This window comes from Maniola hyperantus, chromosome 4, assembly GCF_902806685.2.
Source record: "Maniola hyperantus chromosome 4, iAphHyp1.2, whole genome shotgun sequence".
Classification (NCBI taxonomy): domain Eukaryota; kingdom Metazoa; phylum Arthropoda; class Insecta; order Lepidoptera; family Nymphalidae; genus Maniola; species Maniola hyperantus.
In genome coordinates this window covers 5,632,610-5,648,528 of record NC_048539.1, presented here as the reverse complement: position 1 = coordinate 5,648,528, position 15,919 = coordinate 5,632,610, and the positions used below count along the sequence as shown (strand labels likewise).

Here is a 15,919-nt window from a genome sequence, read left to right as displayed (position 1 = left end):
TTATCAGATTAGTCAACTCGTGCAGTCAACATTGACCTTATGTAGTACGTCCAAATTCTTTGTGTATATGACATTGACTATATGTTCTTTGTATATATCATTTATACCGATGTCAGTCAGCATTTTGATTTCTGAAAAAAATCTATTTTAATTCGAAAAAGAGCTTATTTGATTTGTCAGCACAAATTACTAAAAATCAAATCTAATCAGAAATTAAATTGAGAGTACCTATGCCCTTAGAAAGGAACCACCTTTTCTCCGCTTTTTATTATGGACTATGATCCAGCGCGTGCCAGACCTTCGTTATTTCATAAAAGCTGAAAGTTTCTCTATGTATAGTCCCCATGGTGGCTTTGGGAGATAACAGGTAATAAAGGTGCAAAAATCTTACGTCAAAGTATAAAGTCAATTTTTTTATATTTCCTGTATACTTAGATCGATAGATCTCGTGAAGTCGTATTTCTATAAATTAGAATTCCAGGCTATCAGTCTGTGTTTAAAACAAAATATTTCAGTCATCTAAATTATATATTTAATATTATATTTTACATCAATATTTACAAATAAGTACTAATTTAGTTTTTAAATGTACTTTATAAAATTATACTATGTCCAGTATAAATAATCTTAGTTACATATTTGTATACGCTTTCTACTCATTCTTACCCTCTAATAACAACTAAGTAAGTATTATGTATTAGAAATAAAAGTAAAAGAAAGTTATTCTTCAACTTAAATGAGTAATATACTTACTACACTACACTAGCGGCACGCTATGATGGCCGGTTTGACACATTACAATAGTGATGTGGAAATGTCAATTTATTCTCGAACAAAAACAATTAAGTTTTGTTTTTGTACCTGATTAAATAGGTTTAATAAAACAAAATGTATATGTTTATTTAATTTATTTGAACGAACTGAATATTTTGAACGAAAATGAATATACATACTTTATATGCACACAGACACATATGAATACAAAGATACCGAAACAGGTGCCACAAAAGGCCATAATTAATCAGATTCGTCCATACTACTATTTTCACTGGTCGTCACTGCTATAATCACATACATTATAATTATATGTTCGTTTTCTATAATATTATCTATTTTCACATCTATTTCATAATCTTCCCTTATTAATTTAACTGGTCTATTCACAACCTTTTCCCAGTCTCCTTTAGACACATGTTCACAAGCTTCTTCTAATAATTTTAGCATTTTTTTTTTGTGGTAAATGGGGGGTCTGTATTGTGTCTTGCAGATACCTTAATTTGAGCCCACACCAACTCAATCGCATTATAACTCACAATGGTAAGGCGGTAACGTATACTCTGTGCCCATGTTCTAATGCTATTTCGTCAATGACGTATCGGATCTTGGTTGGGTTGTTTCTTTTAAAAGACGTACTCAATTCGCTTTAAATATTCATGTTTGCATCTACGCCATTTTTACGAAGCCATGCGCCGATATCAGCTTTCTTTGGGATTGGGCAGGTGGCTTGTCAATTTTGCATCGAGTGGTATGGGGCGTTGTCCATAATTATAATAGATGGTTCACGGGAGGCTACACAACATTGAGGTAAACCATTCAGGTAAACTTTTCTCCATTCATGTCTTCATGATAGTCTCCAGTGGTTTTTGACGCAAAAGCCATGAGAGAACCTTCGACAAACCCGTTGATGGTTCCGGCGTGACAAATTATAAGTCGCGATCCTTTTCCTACAGGAACTTTGGAAGTAGATGCTGCTGTGTCATCGTTCCAAGAACGGCCTACAGTATGGTTAGCATAAGCCATGTTTCATCAAAAAACACAACATTTTGCCAATTTTTGATTTCTTTCAACTTGCCGTAAAAAAGTATACACTTGCCATCGCTATATCAAATCTTTCATCAATATTTTGCGTTTGTTACATTTTTTGTATCGAAATCCAATGGTCTTCAAAATCTTCGTTAAAGAACTTTCCCCACCGAAGAATAATCCAGCTTCCTTCAGTGAATGCACCAACTTTTTTCTTGTTGGATACTCCTTCTGTAAATAGTAGCCGTAAACATGTCTCTCGGATAGCATCGGCATCAAAGCTATCGATGCCTACGACTGGTTTTGCTCGTTTTTCTCTTTTTGGTGTGTGAAGTTTATTTTCTTCTGTGCCCAGTCTCGCCATATTTTTTTTTAGTTATCCGTCTAACAGTTCGTTGTCCAATATTAAGCGCATCAGCTACGCGTTCAACCACTGACGTTATAGGTAAAATTGGCCCTCCATTTTGAGCTTCACGATCGAAATAGTTACGAAGGCGTATTAGGAACTCACGTGTCTGACTATTTAGAACAGTTCGCTGCGTACGTTCGGTCATATCGACGGAAATCCACACACAAAGGGCTTGAACAGAGTCCAAATTAACGAGCAAGGGTCAACAGTAATGCAGTATCAATATTTGAAATCCAAAGCCAGGTCAAACTATATCACAATCGCATTGCACTGACAGTTTATACTTTTCGAAGCAACGTCCAATTCGAAACTGCTTTGTTTTGCATTGAGCATTGACGCGAGTTTGCCGGAGGTAGTAGTTGTGCTAGCCAGCGATCCTATGTGACGATCGTATTAGATTCCATTTTTAAAAATTTATTGATATTTTTTTGCGATTTCAGAGGTTTTGTCCACATAGTGAAAATTGTTCATATTCACAAGTACATTCACCCACTTAAATGGTGCAAACTGATTTTTCTACACTTGTATACCATTTAAGAAATCAATTTAATAAATAATTTGAGTCCTAAACCTAAAACTACATTCGATAAAATTTATGAATCTCTGCACATCACTATCGTCAATAAAGTAATACAATTATTTCCCTTCAAAGTCGTTAATCAATAATACGGAACTTCATGAGCGGACAAACGTCAAACCGCCATCATAGCGTGCCGCTAGTTTAGAGCTAACAATATTGTCAGTTAATTAAAATTGATTTCAAATAATAAAAATGTGTAAGGGGGGCGTCCATAAATTACGTGAGGTGTTTTTATTGAATTTTCTGTCCCTCCCTCCCCCCTGGTGAGATGTCGTGAGATTTTATTCAACCCCCTCCCCCCTCGCCCAACCCCCAATCTCACGTGAGATTTCTCAAAATCTGGGTTTCTTACGTAAACGCGTTGGATTGTTATTGTAAAAAGAAAAAAATTTGCTTCGTGCTTTTATTTACGACTAGTTAAGACTAGTAATCAATATTGCTGAGAGTTATAAGTGCAATAAAAGTTTGACAATAGAATATCTTAAGCATGTACAATCTGGATTAAAAGGACCAAAATAGTATAATTTTTTTTTTTTCAATCAGAAAAAAAATTGCGTGATATTTGCCGAGACCCCCCCTCTCTCCAACGTGAGATTAGATGAGATTTGACTCGACCTCCTCCTCCCCTTAAACATCTCACGTAATTTATGGACGCCCCCAAAGGCATAAAAATAAAAGGGACAAAAATAAAATGATGTAGCAAAATGAGTCTTATGAAATATAATAAAATGGATGCACTAAATTCATTTTTTTTTTAATTCAATTTATAATGAAATATTCCCTAAAGTGAAAAATATGCAAGTATTATAAAATCTTTAAAAAAAGAAAAGAAACTTAATAACAGCATTTTACATCTGCAAAGAAAAGAATAGCTTTTTAAAATTAAAATTCCAAAAATACTTATGTTATGTACAAACAAGTCATAGATATAAAAATAAAAATAAGTATTCCTATGTACTAACAAAATGGATGTAATATCTGAAATAAAGATGATTATTATTATAATTATAATTATTATTATTATTATGTAATATAAATAAGTATGCAATAACATATTTCTCTTAGAAAGACAGGTGCCTAATAAATTAAAATGTTTCCACAAAAAAAAAAGTATGCTTCCAGAATTTTTAATTATGTAATGGTGATACTCTGGTTGCATACAAGCTCTAAATTGACAGATCTAATAATCAATCAATAAATCAATGCAATGCTGTCCTTTTGAAGGAAACATTGTACAACATGACAACTCATTAAATTAGAGATAGTGGTACAACCAAATTAGCACCATTCCTAAGACATGATTAAAAAGATAGATAAATTGAAACAGTTTTTTTGATTATCGGTATAACGCGTGCCAATAAAGAAAATCGATGCAATTAATCATTCAACCTCACTTACACATATACCTGTGTATAACACGTGGGTAATAAACAATGATTAACGCTGCTTCGTTTTGATTCGTTTCTACTTTCTACATTGGTATGCGTTTGATAAGTTAAAAGTAGTTTATTCTCAGCGCGCTCTAAAGAAACGTAGTTTGGTTCTCGTTTGAATATTTAACAAGATTTATACAAATCTTCGAACGCGCGTAACATTGAGATTACACATTTTTACGGAAATATGGATGGATGAACCCTAGATATTAGTTTCTAGTACAGTATTATTAGAAAGTAGATAGCATGTTAGACAACTTTGATTAGTTAATATTCAAATGAGAATCAAACCACGTTTGTATGGAGAGCGCTGGGAGGGCGAACCAGGTAAGCTTCTCTTAATACGGTTGCTGGTACTGTCGTTGCTGCAAGTGCTGATGTAAGGGGCCCTGCTGCTGCTGCTGCTGCATGCTAGCATCTGCTGCCGCATGCGTTGTTGTTGCGCCATCTGCGGGTACTGGCCCGCTTGAGCCGGCTGCATCGCTCTCGGGTAGGGCGTGCGCGGCACCACCCATACCACCCATGTTACGTTTGGTGCTTGCTTTAATGAACAAGATTTTATTTAAAAAAACTATTTAATACTAGCTGATGATCGCGCCTTCGGCATAGATTCAAGTGTTATAAGAAAACTAGCTTATCCTCGCGAACTCGTTCCGCGTGGACTATACAAATTTCAAACCCCTATTTTACCCTCTGCGTGGTTACGCATTTATCCGATCTGAGTCCGAGAAAATACGTTCCTGTTTGTTTTGTATGGTAGCTTATGATATAAATATGTCGTAGATACCCTCGTGGTATTCTCATCTCACGGATGACGCATAGAACTCAGATGACGGAAGCGCAGTGCGTAATCGCCGTTAGAGATTGAATTTTCAAAAAATCCTTTCTTAGCGGATGTCTACATCATAATAGCTATCTGCATGCAAAATTTCAGCCTGTGAACGGTCCAATTAGTTTGACATGTGCTTTGATAGATCTGTCAGTCGTCAGATTTTCCTTTTATATATGGTCATCTATATAGAAGGTCTATGCCCTAAAGGTTAGGTTTTATATATATTTCCCGGGTTACAAATATCATTGCATTCATATGAACCAAGGTGAACAGAGTAAGGTCAGGACTTAATTTTGTTTCAAGGTTTATAGTGAGCTATAGCTATCATACTGAGTAAGTTAGAACCAATTTTTTTAAATAAATAAATATTTACCTGCTATATGCGGCCTTACATTTTGCCTCTGCTGAGCCAGGTACGCCTCTTGGCTCGCACGGCCACCCTCATGTTCTAACAATAAAACACGTGGAAATAAGTTTCGATGACAATTATTATCTTTGAAAGGGATAAATGATCCCATTCTGTGCCCTTATATGGACTTATCACAGCTCGAAAACTTTGTTAGTTTTCGTGAGTTTCGATATTACAAAGGTCAGAATAAAATAGGCATTCAAGCCACTTAAAACCTTTTACCACATACATTTCAAAGTTTTCTCAAGTAGCGCTGTGTGTACCACATCGACTTACGTTTTCGAAAACCATAAAAATTCGTTTTAGAAGTATGTTACTGATTCTAATGGAAACTAAATTTTAGAGTATTCACATCTTTTACTTATCAATGTAATAAGAAAAGGACAGACAAACTGATTTTAATTTAAAACTGTGAAGCTTTGTGCCTTGTGCCAGTCTTGAGGATAGTGTTTTTGTAGAGCAGCACTAAAATTTTAAGTTGATAATTTTAAATCCATTTTCCGTCCTTTTGGATTTAGCAATGGCAAAAAGAATAAGATGCAGATACTCTAAATTTATAGAGAAAGACATCCGAATCGACGCTAATAAACCTCTAAATAATATTATAATAAAGTAAAATCTCATAAAACATACCTGCTGGAATGATTGTTGTCCCGGGAACCCACCCATGGCGTTGCCCCCCTGAGGCCCCATCGGCGCCGTCTGAGTGCTCATACCGCCGATACCGCCACCCTGCCCCATCTGGCCCATTTGACCCATCGCTTGCCCCATCTGACCCATCCCTTGGCCCATTTGACCCATGCCCTGCGGCATTTGTGAAGACTGACCAACCCCTTGGTTCATTTGGCCAACGTTTTGTCCAATCGAATTTACACTCTGACCCATTGGGTTAACCTGCTGGCCCATTTGACCCATTTGCCCGCTTTGGCCCATTCCCTAGAAGAAGAAAGAGCAATAATATAGAAACTCATTTCTGTGGGAGATTGCTAATTACTTTGTAAATATTCCTTTATGGATTACTTCATTGTTTATTCTAAAATAATTTTATTTCATGTCTTTATTTTTTTAATATTTTAGAGCAAATTTTTGGGCAACTGTGAGTAAAATAATGATGATTGGTTTTTCGTTGTCAAAATATCACACATCTCGCTCTTGAGTATGTGTCCGCCTATAAATCTGGATTGAAGTAGCATATGCTCTCACGTACAACTTGGGACCAAAAGAGAGATAGTGTTCTTAAGTGACAAACAATGTGCGTTCACATCCTTATGTGGTCGACATCCAATCTACCCGCACGAAACGTTTTTTCTTAAGTAACTTCAAGGCAACAGTGAATAGGTATCTTCTAGGCAAGCACGCTCCAACTGAGACCTCATGCTTTTCTAAGGCATGATTGTCAACGTCATGATGAACGCAAGCCGCGTTTGACGACAATCATGCATTCTTCTTCTTTGACTTAGCGTTTTTCCATCTAGGTGGGGTCCGGTCCGTGTCAAACGCAAGCCTATTCTGTAGTTTAAAAATATTGTTTTGCGAGCGTACTAGCGTACCTGATTCAACATCTGCTGCTGTCCTCCCTGTATCATCGGCTGCCCATAGCCATAACCCTGCTGCATCCCGCCGTACTGTCCGCCAAACATCTGCCCACTCATTCCGCCCATCTGTCCACCGCTCATTTGTCCGCTGCCCATCTGTCCGCCTCCCATCTGTCCACCCCCCATCTGTCCACCCCCCATCTGTCCGCCGCCCATCTGAGCTGCTCCCATCTGATTGGGACCACTTTGGACGCCGCCCATTTGAGTCATTGGCCCCATTCCTCCCATACCGCCCATGGGTTCATTTGACATAAAATCACGAGAAATTTATCACAAGACTGTTTTATACAATCACATACTTTCATAATTACTTTTTCATATCATTGGGTACCAATAAGTACCGTTTTTCCATACATGCTATAACTTTAAAAAAAAATGGATAATTTCCTTAAATTCGTGAAAATCGGTTAACGGATGAGCGCGAAAAGTTAGCAGACAGACAGATACACTTTTGCATTTATGTTAACTATAGATATGGATTATTATAAGTATAGATAGGGTTCTCACTTGGGTTGCATTTGTGCCATCTGGTTGGGTTGCATCTGCCGCATGCCCTGCCGCGGATAGGGCCCGCGCGGGTGTGGCGCTCCGGGGTACCCACCGCCCTGTTCGGTACGAAAACAAAGACAAATGTTATAACTATTGAATATCATATCAAGTATCCAGGACCTTCTTCAGGTCAGGATGACCTACAATAAAGGGAAGGATACAGTAAATTCTGAAATTAAGGCACTGGTTTACTTAGCTTAGTTAATTACAAACAGTTTGTTGTGGGCGCCCGATGCACCGAGAATAATCACACACGCGTCACGATGGCGGTGACTGGTTTAGTGCGGTTGCACTAAACAGATGGGATTGAAACTACTCGGACATAGACCAACAAAAATAGCTGGTTGGAGCCGGTTTACATCTATATTTATTCGTTTATACCTGCATCTGTGACAGCTGTGAGTAAGGCACCCGTTGACGCAGCATGTTGCTGAGCGCTTGTTTCGACTGCGTGTTCGACGGAGGCGCCACGCCGCGCGGGCTCACGCCGGCACCTACAGAATGCTCATGTTTAACGCTCTCACTTGCATATACCACAGATACCACACATGAACAGTAGGTTGACGATAAGGGGCCATTCAAGTATTACGTAAGCAGATCTTTGCTTTGCTTATTTTTGAGCACATGGTGACCGGGGCGACGTTTCATGGTTAAGTTAGAAATAACTCAAGTAGGGAAATTCGACGAGTTCATCAGGTAGACGAATAATGAATAACAAAAAAAGAAACTTGAATAGATTAAAAAATATATAACAAACTAACTAGCTGATGGATTTAGGTTCTTAAAAATCCCGTGGGAACTCTTTGATTTCCGGGATAAAAGTAGCCTATATCACTCTCCAGAGGGCCTAACATGCGCCCCGCGAGAAAATTTTGTCTACGCATTATCTCGTGTTTTTTCATACAAATAAGACGAGTAAATGCGTAGACAAAATTTTCTCGTGGTGCGCATGTTAGGCGTGCAGGTCTATTAACTATACCTATGCAAAAAAATCACGTCGATCCGTTGCTCCGTTGCGACGTGATTGAATGACAAACCAATAAACAAACAAATTAATAAACCAACAAACAAACACACTCTCGCATTTGTAATAAGGGTAGTGATAGAAGAAGGGCTCAACTAAAATTCTGTTTACCTAATGCTTTGAATGGCCCCCTTACGGTAAGGACCTTACCCCAAAAATGCCTTCTTTAGGCAGCTAACCGCTTATTAACTAAGTATCAAAAACAGAACGACAATAGTAAAGTGATGACGCTAACCGGCACCGGATTGGTTGTAGTAGCCCTGGCCGGCCCCCGGCGGCGGGAACCACTGCTGCTGCTGCATGAACTGCGGCTGCTGCGCGCCCGCCGCCGCTCCCGGCCCCATGCCGCCCCCCGCGCCGTTCGTCTGTCACACAATAACAGGTTGTACCACAAGTGCATAACCAACCTATATGCATACTTCCATACTTAATAATATAAATGCGTAAACAATATAAAATATTTCCTATTATTCCCATTCGTTCATACGATTTTGACAAACTTGGTACAAAGATAGCTTGCATCCCAGGTCCCAGGGAACAACATAGGCTACTTTTTATCCCGGAAAATTGAAGAGTTCCCATAGGATATTAAAACCTAAATCCACGCGGGCGAAGCCAAAGGCATCACCTAGTATGTATATAAAAGGAAAATATGACTGACTGACTGACTGACTGATCTATCAACGCACAGCTTCTACTGGACGGATCGGGGCTGAAACTCGGCATGCAGATGATTATGACGTAGACATTTGCATAGAAAGGATTTTTTGAAAATTCAACCCCTTAGATTAGATTCATCATCATCATCATGATCAACCCGACGTTTGTGATTGGTTGGTGTTTAAAAATGGTAGCACCCAGTCTGAGATTTTTGCCTCCATCATATTTGTATGTGATTACTAACTTCCTTCCGCGGATAGGGTATAGATAGTCACTTCATTATTGCAGAAGTTACAAGGCTTTGACAGATACATTTATGGATAGAGAAAGTGTAGACCCTGAGAGCCTTGCTTTGCTCAGTCTTTAACTTGAACCTTACCGCGTCGTTGGCTTGGGCTTTTTGCTAATTTTGTTGCCCATCTTGCACGACATCTTACGTCCCTTTCCAGAGCCAGTCGGGCTTGAATCCAAGCTTCCATTATCCTACACAAAAGATTTTTACTGTTGATATTATTTATCATGCGTGCGGTATGCATTCCTACTGCTAACTTTCTTCACAACTTCAGTGTTCCAATTAGGCACCATTTCCATGGACGAGAGAATCGCGATAGACTCGCCGTGCCACCAAATTCGATATACTCTTTATTTTCGTATTTTCGTCATCTACGACGCCTTTTTTATCAGCAGCAGTGCAATTATATCGTCAGTCCATTATGATACTGCAAGCATGGGTTAAAAAGTAGCGGCCGCCGACCGCAAGTGTTACCACCGACTACAAGTGGCTGTCGCGCGCGTCAGCCACCTTTGTAGCCGTTTCTAGCTTCAGGTGGCGGCGTTTGTGGCTGTCGCTGGTGCGGCCAGGCTTATAGGCCAATCTACACAGGGTGATCGCCAGCGATAGTAAGTCGGACTCGATCCTTCGTCCGCCGATGGCGCCTTATGAGTGAAGTTAGCGGCAGATCAAGCGGTGCCTTTTAGTACTTAAACATTTGATATTTAAATTATATATTTTGTGTTATTATAGCATGAAAATATTCGTTGCCTTTTAGTACTTAAACATTTGATATTATAATTATATAATGTTATTATAGCATGAAAATATTCGTACCTGCTTGCTATCGTTCGCATCGAGGTCCTCTGGCGGTAAGGGCAGTGGCTCTAAGTAATAGCTTAGGGGTTTCACGAGGCTGTGCGTGTGGTATTTTAATAATCTAAAAGAAAAAAAAGATGTTTAATCTGGCATATCATTAACAGAGAGAGAGAGAGAGATCATAATAAGAATACATAGACATATTATACAATTACGCTGGAAAAGGTATGCCATACAAAATGAAAGTTATTTCATGAGCCGATTCAGAGAGATCGTCATCATCATCATCATCTCAATTTATAATTAAAGATGCTTATCAGGTTGTTGTGTTTTTTAGATGCCAGGAATTAGTTGTTATCGTACTAATTTTGGAACCTATTTTAATTTCTGAAGCTCCCAAATTACACTTATTAATTTGTCACCGGTTTAAATTACCTGTGCGCATTCTCATACGTGAGCGGTTTCCTTTCTATCTTGGTTGCGGCGAACCAAGCCCAAGACAGTGGGGCGGGATTCCTGCCGCCTTCTACTAGCTCCCAACTTGAGACGCGTTGCTTATCTGTTAGTCGTAGACCCTGTGAAAACACTTGTTTAAATAATGTGAACTATTCAAATCCTAAGCTCATGTATACCACGTAAAATTTAACTCCTCACGCGCCATTTTAACTTTTTGTGTCAAATTTCATGTCAAAAGTACGATTTTAGTCCTTATTTTAAAGGTGAACCGTACTTTTGATATGACAGTTGACCTATAGAGTTAAAATGGCGGGTGAGGAGTCATTTTTCACGGACTATATTTGGAAGATCGTTACCTGTTTTTTGTCGCTGTCGAACCCTGTAATTTTGTTCCCTTTTTGGTCCACCAGGCAACCAAGAGGTTCGCAAGCTATTACCTGAAAACTCTTAACATTAATATTTCAAGAAAATAAGGTCAATAAATTACAAGAAAAAATATTTTTTTATATTTTATGATATTTTTAAAAAGAGGGAAGAATCATGAAGAATAAAGTGCGCTTCTCCACCCGAATATTTGTCAAAAATCAAAATTGCTGACTGGATGTTACAGCGATTGAGCAGAGTCGCACTTTATACTTTTATACCGTTCATTTCAAAAAGTTTAAAATTTCTAACAGTTCTTACTTCTGAGTTATGAATGTATTGAAGTCAAGTTTTGAAGTGAAACTCCAGAAGGTCTGAAGCACCGGGCAAATCGAATCACTTACGCCTTTTTTCGAGGTTTTTGCGCTTTGTTTATTTTTTAAGTAAGCTAAGGAAACCTAAAGTATTATATATTAGTGATCCATGTTAATATACCTCAATAATTGTATTTTTTGACAGAGGCAGAAGCTGGCGGACGGCTTGAACGCTCGGGCCGTGGCGGTCGCCAATCTCCTTCTTCAATTTCTTCATCAGATTCTGGTAGTGTTTCCGGTTGTTGTCGTCGCTGCCCTCGGCCAGCGTGGAGTGTATCAGAGTGGCGAGCATGTCGATCAGTGTCGTGAACAAGTTGCTGTGACACAGACTACAATAAATTTATTGTAGACACACAATCGTGGGGCCTCGCTACGCAGCAAGTCTATCGTGACTTAAGCGCCCTGGTTCTCTATGACATTGAAATCCTAACCATGCGCGAAAAGCATTTTGTGATATAAATTTTTGATATAATTTATTATTCGTTTGTCTCTCTGTGGAGTTTAAAAATTGTTTACACTATTCGAAATTAGTACCATCAAAGCCCTAAACACACACCAAACACCAAAAATAGCATGTCATGCTAGAACACTGTAAAAACACAGTGCTGCTGAAGGTACATTTGCTGAAAAGAGGATAACTTCAAACAATAGTTTGTGAGTTATCGCCAACAAAACGCGAATTTAGAAAAACTCATGTTTCTAACAAGTTTGCTACGTAGGACCATACTAAAAACCTTGGTCCTTTTATTGGCATAATTTTTAGAAACATTAGTATTTGAAAATTCCCACTTTTTTGACGATAACTCAAAAACTACTTTTTGCAGTTAACCACTTTTCAGAAAAAGGTCGGCAAAAATGACAGTTAAGCAACGTTTGACGTCACATACACGTGTAAGATTTGAAGATCAAGAGACCAGGAGCCCAGAACTTAGAAGCGGTGTGAGAGTTGTGAAAGAGTTTCACCGTGATATAAGGCAAGTAACGATGAATATTAGATCTTTGCGATGGAACAAGGAAGATAGCACCGAGCTTTCCCAATGGTTCCGACTTGCTGCGTAGTTTTGGAATGTTGACTATCGATACTATGAGGTGTGATTAGAAGTTAGACATGTGATGTAGTGAAATATACAATACATACAAAAATGACAGTTTTTTTTTGAAGATACGACCGAGTCAAGGCTAATTGGGCGGATCATCATTTATAATTTACCAGTATAGACTGTTTACAAGATAACCATATAACACGGTCGAATTAATTGCACTCTAACGAAATGCGTTCTTCCCGCTCTGTCGCTGCGTCTCTCGTATACATTTCTCGCTCTCTCGCGACGTGACGACGTCTCTGTGACGTTATCTCAAACTCAACTCAACTCAAATCATTTATTCAGATTGGGTATTATTGTATACACTTTCTGTTTGTCACTTGCTGAATTTAAATGAATGAATGATGAAAAATGAAATGAATTAAAACAATGTGTTAGTATTGATAATTAATACGTAAACCGAGGGTTCCAAACGCGCCCAGTCTGAGAAGGACCCACAACGAACTCATCGATGGTGTACAGTTAATATTACTGTTTTAAACTAATATTATAAATCCGAAAATAGAGGAATGCATAAAAACTAGAGGCATATTATCTTTTTCCGTAATATCTATATTACACGGTTTACGGGACTCAGTTTGATTGGATCGTGTAAAATAAATAAATCTTAAATGTATAAAAGGAAAAAGTGATTGACTGATCTATCAACACACAGCTCAAACTACTGGACGGATCGAGCAGAAATTTGGCATGCAGAATGCAGATAGCTATTACGATTATTTGCTAAAAAGGATTTTTCAAATCCTACTCCTAAGGGGGTAAAATAGGTGTTTGAAATCTGTATAGTCTACGCGGACGAAATCGCGGGCATAAGTTAGAATGGTCACAAGATAGAAACTGGATGCGGTCATTAAAGCCTTCTGATGAGGCAAAGGACGTATTATCTGATTTAATCGCTTTAGTTTAATCTCTAAGCTAGACAACAAAATAAGATAATTGACCACAATAAGTTCACTTTTATTGAAGGTACATACTTAATTAAATTTTTACCTATTGTTGTACGCATCAATGAGCTGGTGCGCGACGAGTTGCGTAAGCAGCAGCGCCCAATCAGCGGTGAGCTGATAGGAGCGGCGGATGGCGTCGAACATGCCGCCCGCCAGCGAGAAACGCAATTGCAACGCGTCGGGCGCGGCCTCGTCGTGCCACGCGTCGCCGCACGCGTTGCGTTCGTGGTCGCGCGCGTGCGTCAGGTAATGAGAGAGTTGCGCGTGGATTGAACTTAGGAGGCTTTCCTATGGAAACATCATTCTATCATTCAATTATCATTCAACAGGGTTCCAAAGCTACATGAATATAATGTAATAACAATTTGGATCTACAACTGCCAACTTATCCCGACAGGTGGCGCATAAGTGAACCGGCCATATAAGTAGTATCCGGATGGAACCGGCTATACCGAGGTGCTAAATCTAGAACCCAGAGCTGTAAAGCCAGTGAAAAGAAATGAGCTGTCAAACGCCATAGTTTTAGTTGTACGAGCTTCCAGGTATCATACATCTTTAAATAATTCACGAAACAATCGTATATTGTATCGATATTGTTGATTCTTAGCAAAGCTAGCAAACAAACAAAACAAATGCAGTGCAGTATAAAAAATATTTAAATACAGTGCGACAAGGCAATGTTGGCGCGTGGCGAAAATCGGAACTCGTTTGCCGTGAAGTGTACCCTTTATTCTTGTTTGAAATGTCTAAGCCTTTGTTCACCAACAGCGCCCCCCGTCAGTATCATTCAAGTGCCAAGAGAGCCTTGTCGCACTGTAATGTTAATTTTGACACTGGCCGGACCTCTTGTGGCGCCCTCTATGATCAGTTTTGCCTATGGATCCCCATTGTACAAATAATCGTAACGGATATAAACGTTCGCTTACTTTTTGGTCATCTTGATTTCGTAAACAAGTCAAGACGAGGGACAACAGTGGTTCATTTGCAAGGCGAACTGCGGAAGCGCCGCAAGAACAGCTCCCGCCCCCGCCTACTCCTCGCTTGCCCCCACCACCCGCACCGGCCGACCTAATACAGCAAACATTTAAATAAAGGGTGTTACCAGAACACTGGCAAAAACGAAGACAGGTGATAGTACTGATGATCACTGATATGATACCACAAAAATAAAACGCGAAAAAATTCATAAAATCCTATAATTTTGACTGACGCTAGAGGTCAACGAACGTTGCCTAAGTAGGCCACTCGGAGTCAATGCCGCGTCGTAGGCGGGGCATTGACTCGAGTTTAGCACACTATACTCTGCGCGTTTGAAAAATACTAAATCACTAAAACTACAAAATGAGGCAAATGTTTATTGGTATTGGATTGTGTTTAGGTAGTATAACAATAACGCAATGTTTTTGCTAGCGTTCTGCAAGTATACCGTTTCACTAAGACAGCTCGTGAGGTACAGTTGCGCGGAAGGCGACAGTTGACGTAATAATCAAGGCGTCACTGTCACCCTCTCGCAAGTCTCCCTGCAATTATTACTCCGGTCGTTATTTATTTAATTTTATTGTAAGAAAGGCTTGTATTTATAAACAATGATGAGGTCTAGGTTTGAGCGCTCATGTCTAGATGACTTTTGCCTTGTAGGTATTTAGGTTATACATGGCAGGAACACGCACGCCGGAAGGGCAAGGGCAGTGGACGCAGGAGAAACGTAGCGAGAAACAGAGAATGGGGGGGGGGGGGAGGGAAATAGAATATGTTTTATTCAAGTAAACTTTTTACAAGTGCTTTTGAATAGTCGGGTAGTTTTTAAGTTACCACTGGTTCGGATGCCGTTCCTACCGAGAAGATAAGAGAGAGAGAGAGAAGGGAAGAGAGAGAAGGGAAGAGAGAGAGAAAGAATAATGTCTTACCCTTTATAACTTGGGCTTTGGTGGCTCTTGCAGTCGCGATGCGGTCCGCCGCCGCCGCCGCTGCCGCTCGCGCAACCGCCGCTGCAGCCCGCGCCCCAACCGCTCTCCAATATCTGACAAAACATGACTCATTTCACTTTATTTATATGTTTACTATTTATATAAATAAAACCTCTTTTTTCGACTGCAAAGTGCTAGCTTGCCACAGATCACACACTTATAAAACACACTACACTGTGACCCATATTATCCCGTGACTTCGTCACGTTACCGACATGACACCGTTAGGTATTTTAGAAATCCCGTGGGAACTCTACTTTGTGGGATGAAAATGGCCTATTTGTTAATCCAGGGCATAATCTATCACCATTCAAATTTCAGCCAA

General features: G+C 39.3%; 2 protein-coding genes and 1 pseudogene across 8 annotated transcripts in view; all 3 read right to left on the bottom strand.

The window, feature by feature from the left end:
- Positions 1-2,940: 2,940 nt before the first annotated feature.
- LOC138402298 (mediator of RNA polymerase II transcription subunit 15-like) lies at positions 2,941-7,271 on the bottom strand (annotated as a pseudogene).
- LOC138402297 (mediator of RNA polymerase II transcription subunit 12-like) lies at positions 7,268-8,995 on the bottom strand. The gene is made up of 4 exons (XM_069498445.1): positions 8,870-8,995; positions 7,992-8,104; positions 7,569-7,666; positions 7,268-7,310 (listed from the first exon to the last, which is right to left on the bottom strand). The coding sequence occupies exons 1-4, from the start codon at positions 8,976-8,978 to the stop codon at positions 7,268-7,270; spliced, it is 363 nt and encodes a 120-aa protein (XP_069354546.1). The 5' UTR covers positions 8,979-8,995.
- A 510-nt stretch (positions 8,996-9,505) lies between these two features.
- Positions 9,506-15,919, bottom strand: part of LOC117997316 (mediator of RNA polymerase II transcription subunit 12-like) — a 29,956-nt gene continuing 23,542 nt past the window's right edge. For 3 of the 7 annotated variants that reach the window (XM_034985571.2, XM_034985576.2, XM_069498164.1), the window contains 8 exons: positions 15,535-15,647; positions 14,554-14,695; positions 13,671-13,915; positions 11,699-11,906; positions 11,197-11,277; positions 10,820-10,959; positions 10,403-10,505; positions 9,506-9,777 (listed from right to left, as the gene is read on the bottom strand). In XM_034985571.2, coding sequence (XP_034841462.2) covers positions 9,670-9,777; positions 10,403-10,505; positions 10,820-10,959; positions 11,197-11,277; positions 11,699-11,906; positions 13,671-13,915; positions 14,554-14,695; positions 15,535-15,647 — 1,140 coding nt within the window. In that variant the 3' untranslated portion in view covers positions 9,506-9,669. Of the gene's footprint in view, positions 9,778-10,402; positions 10,506-10,819; positions 10,964-11,196; positions 11,278-11,698; positions 11,907-13,670; positions 13,916-14,553; positions 14,696-15,534; positions 15,648-15,919 lie in introns of those variants that run through there. The other 4 variants (XM_034985573.2, XM_034985575.2, XR_011236669.1 and 1 more) reach the window with 4 other exon arrangements.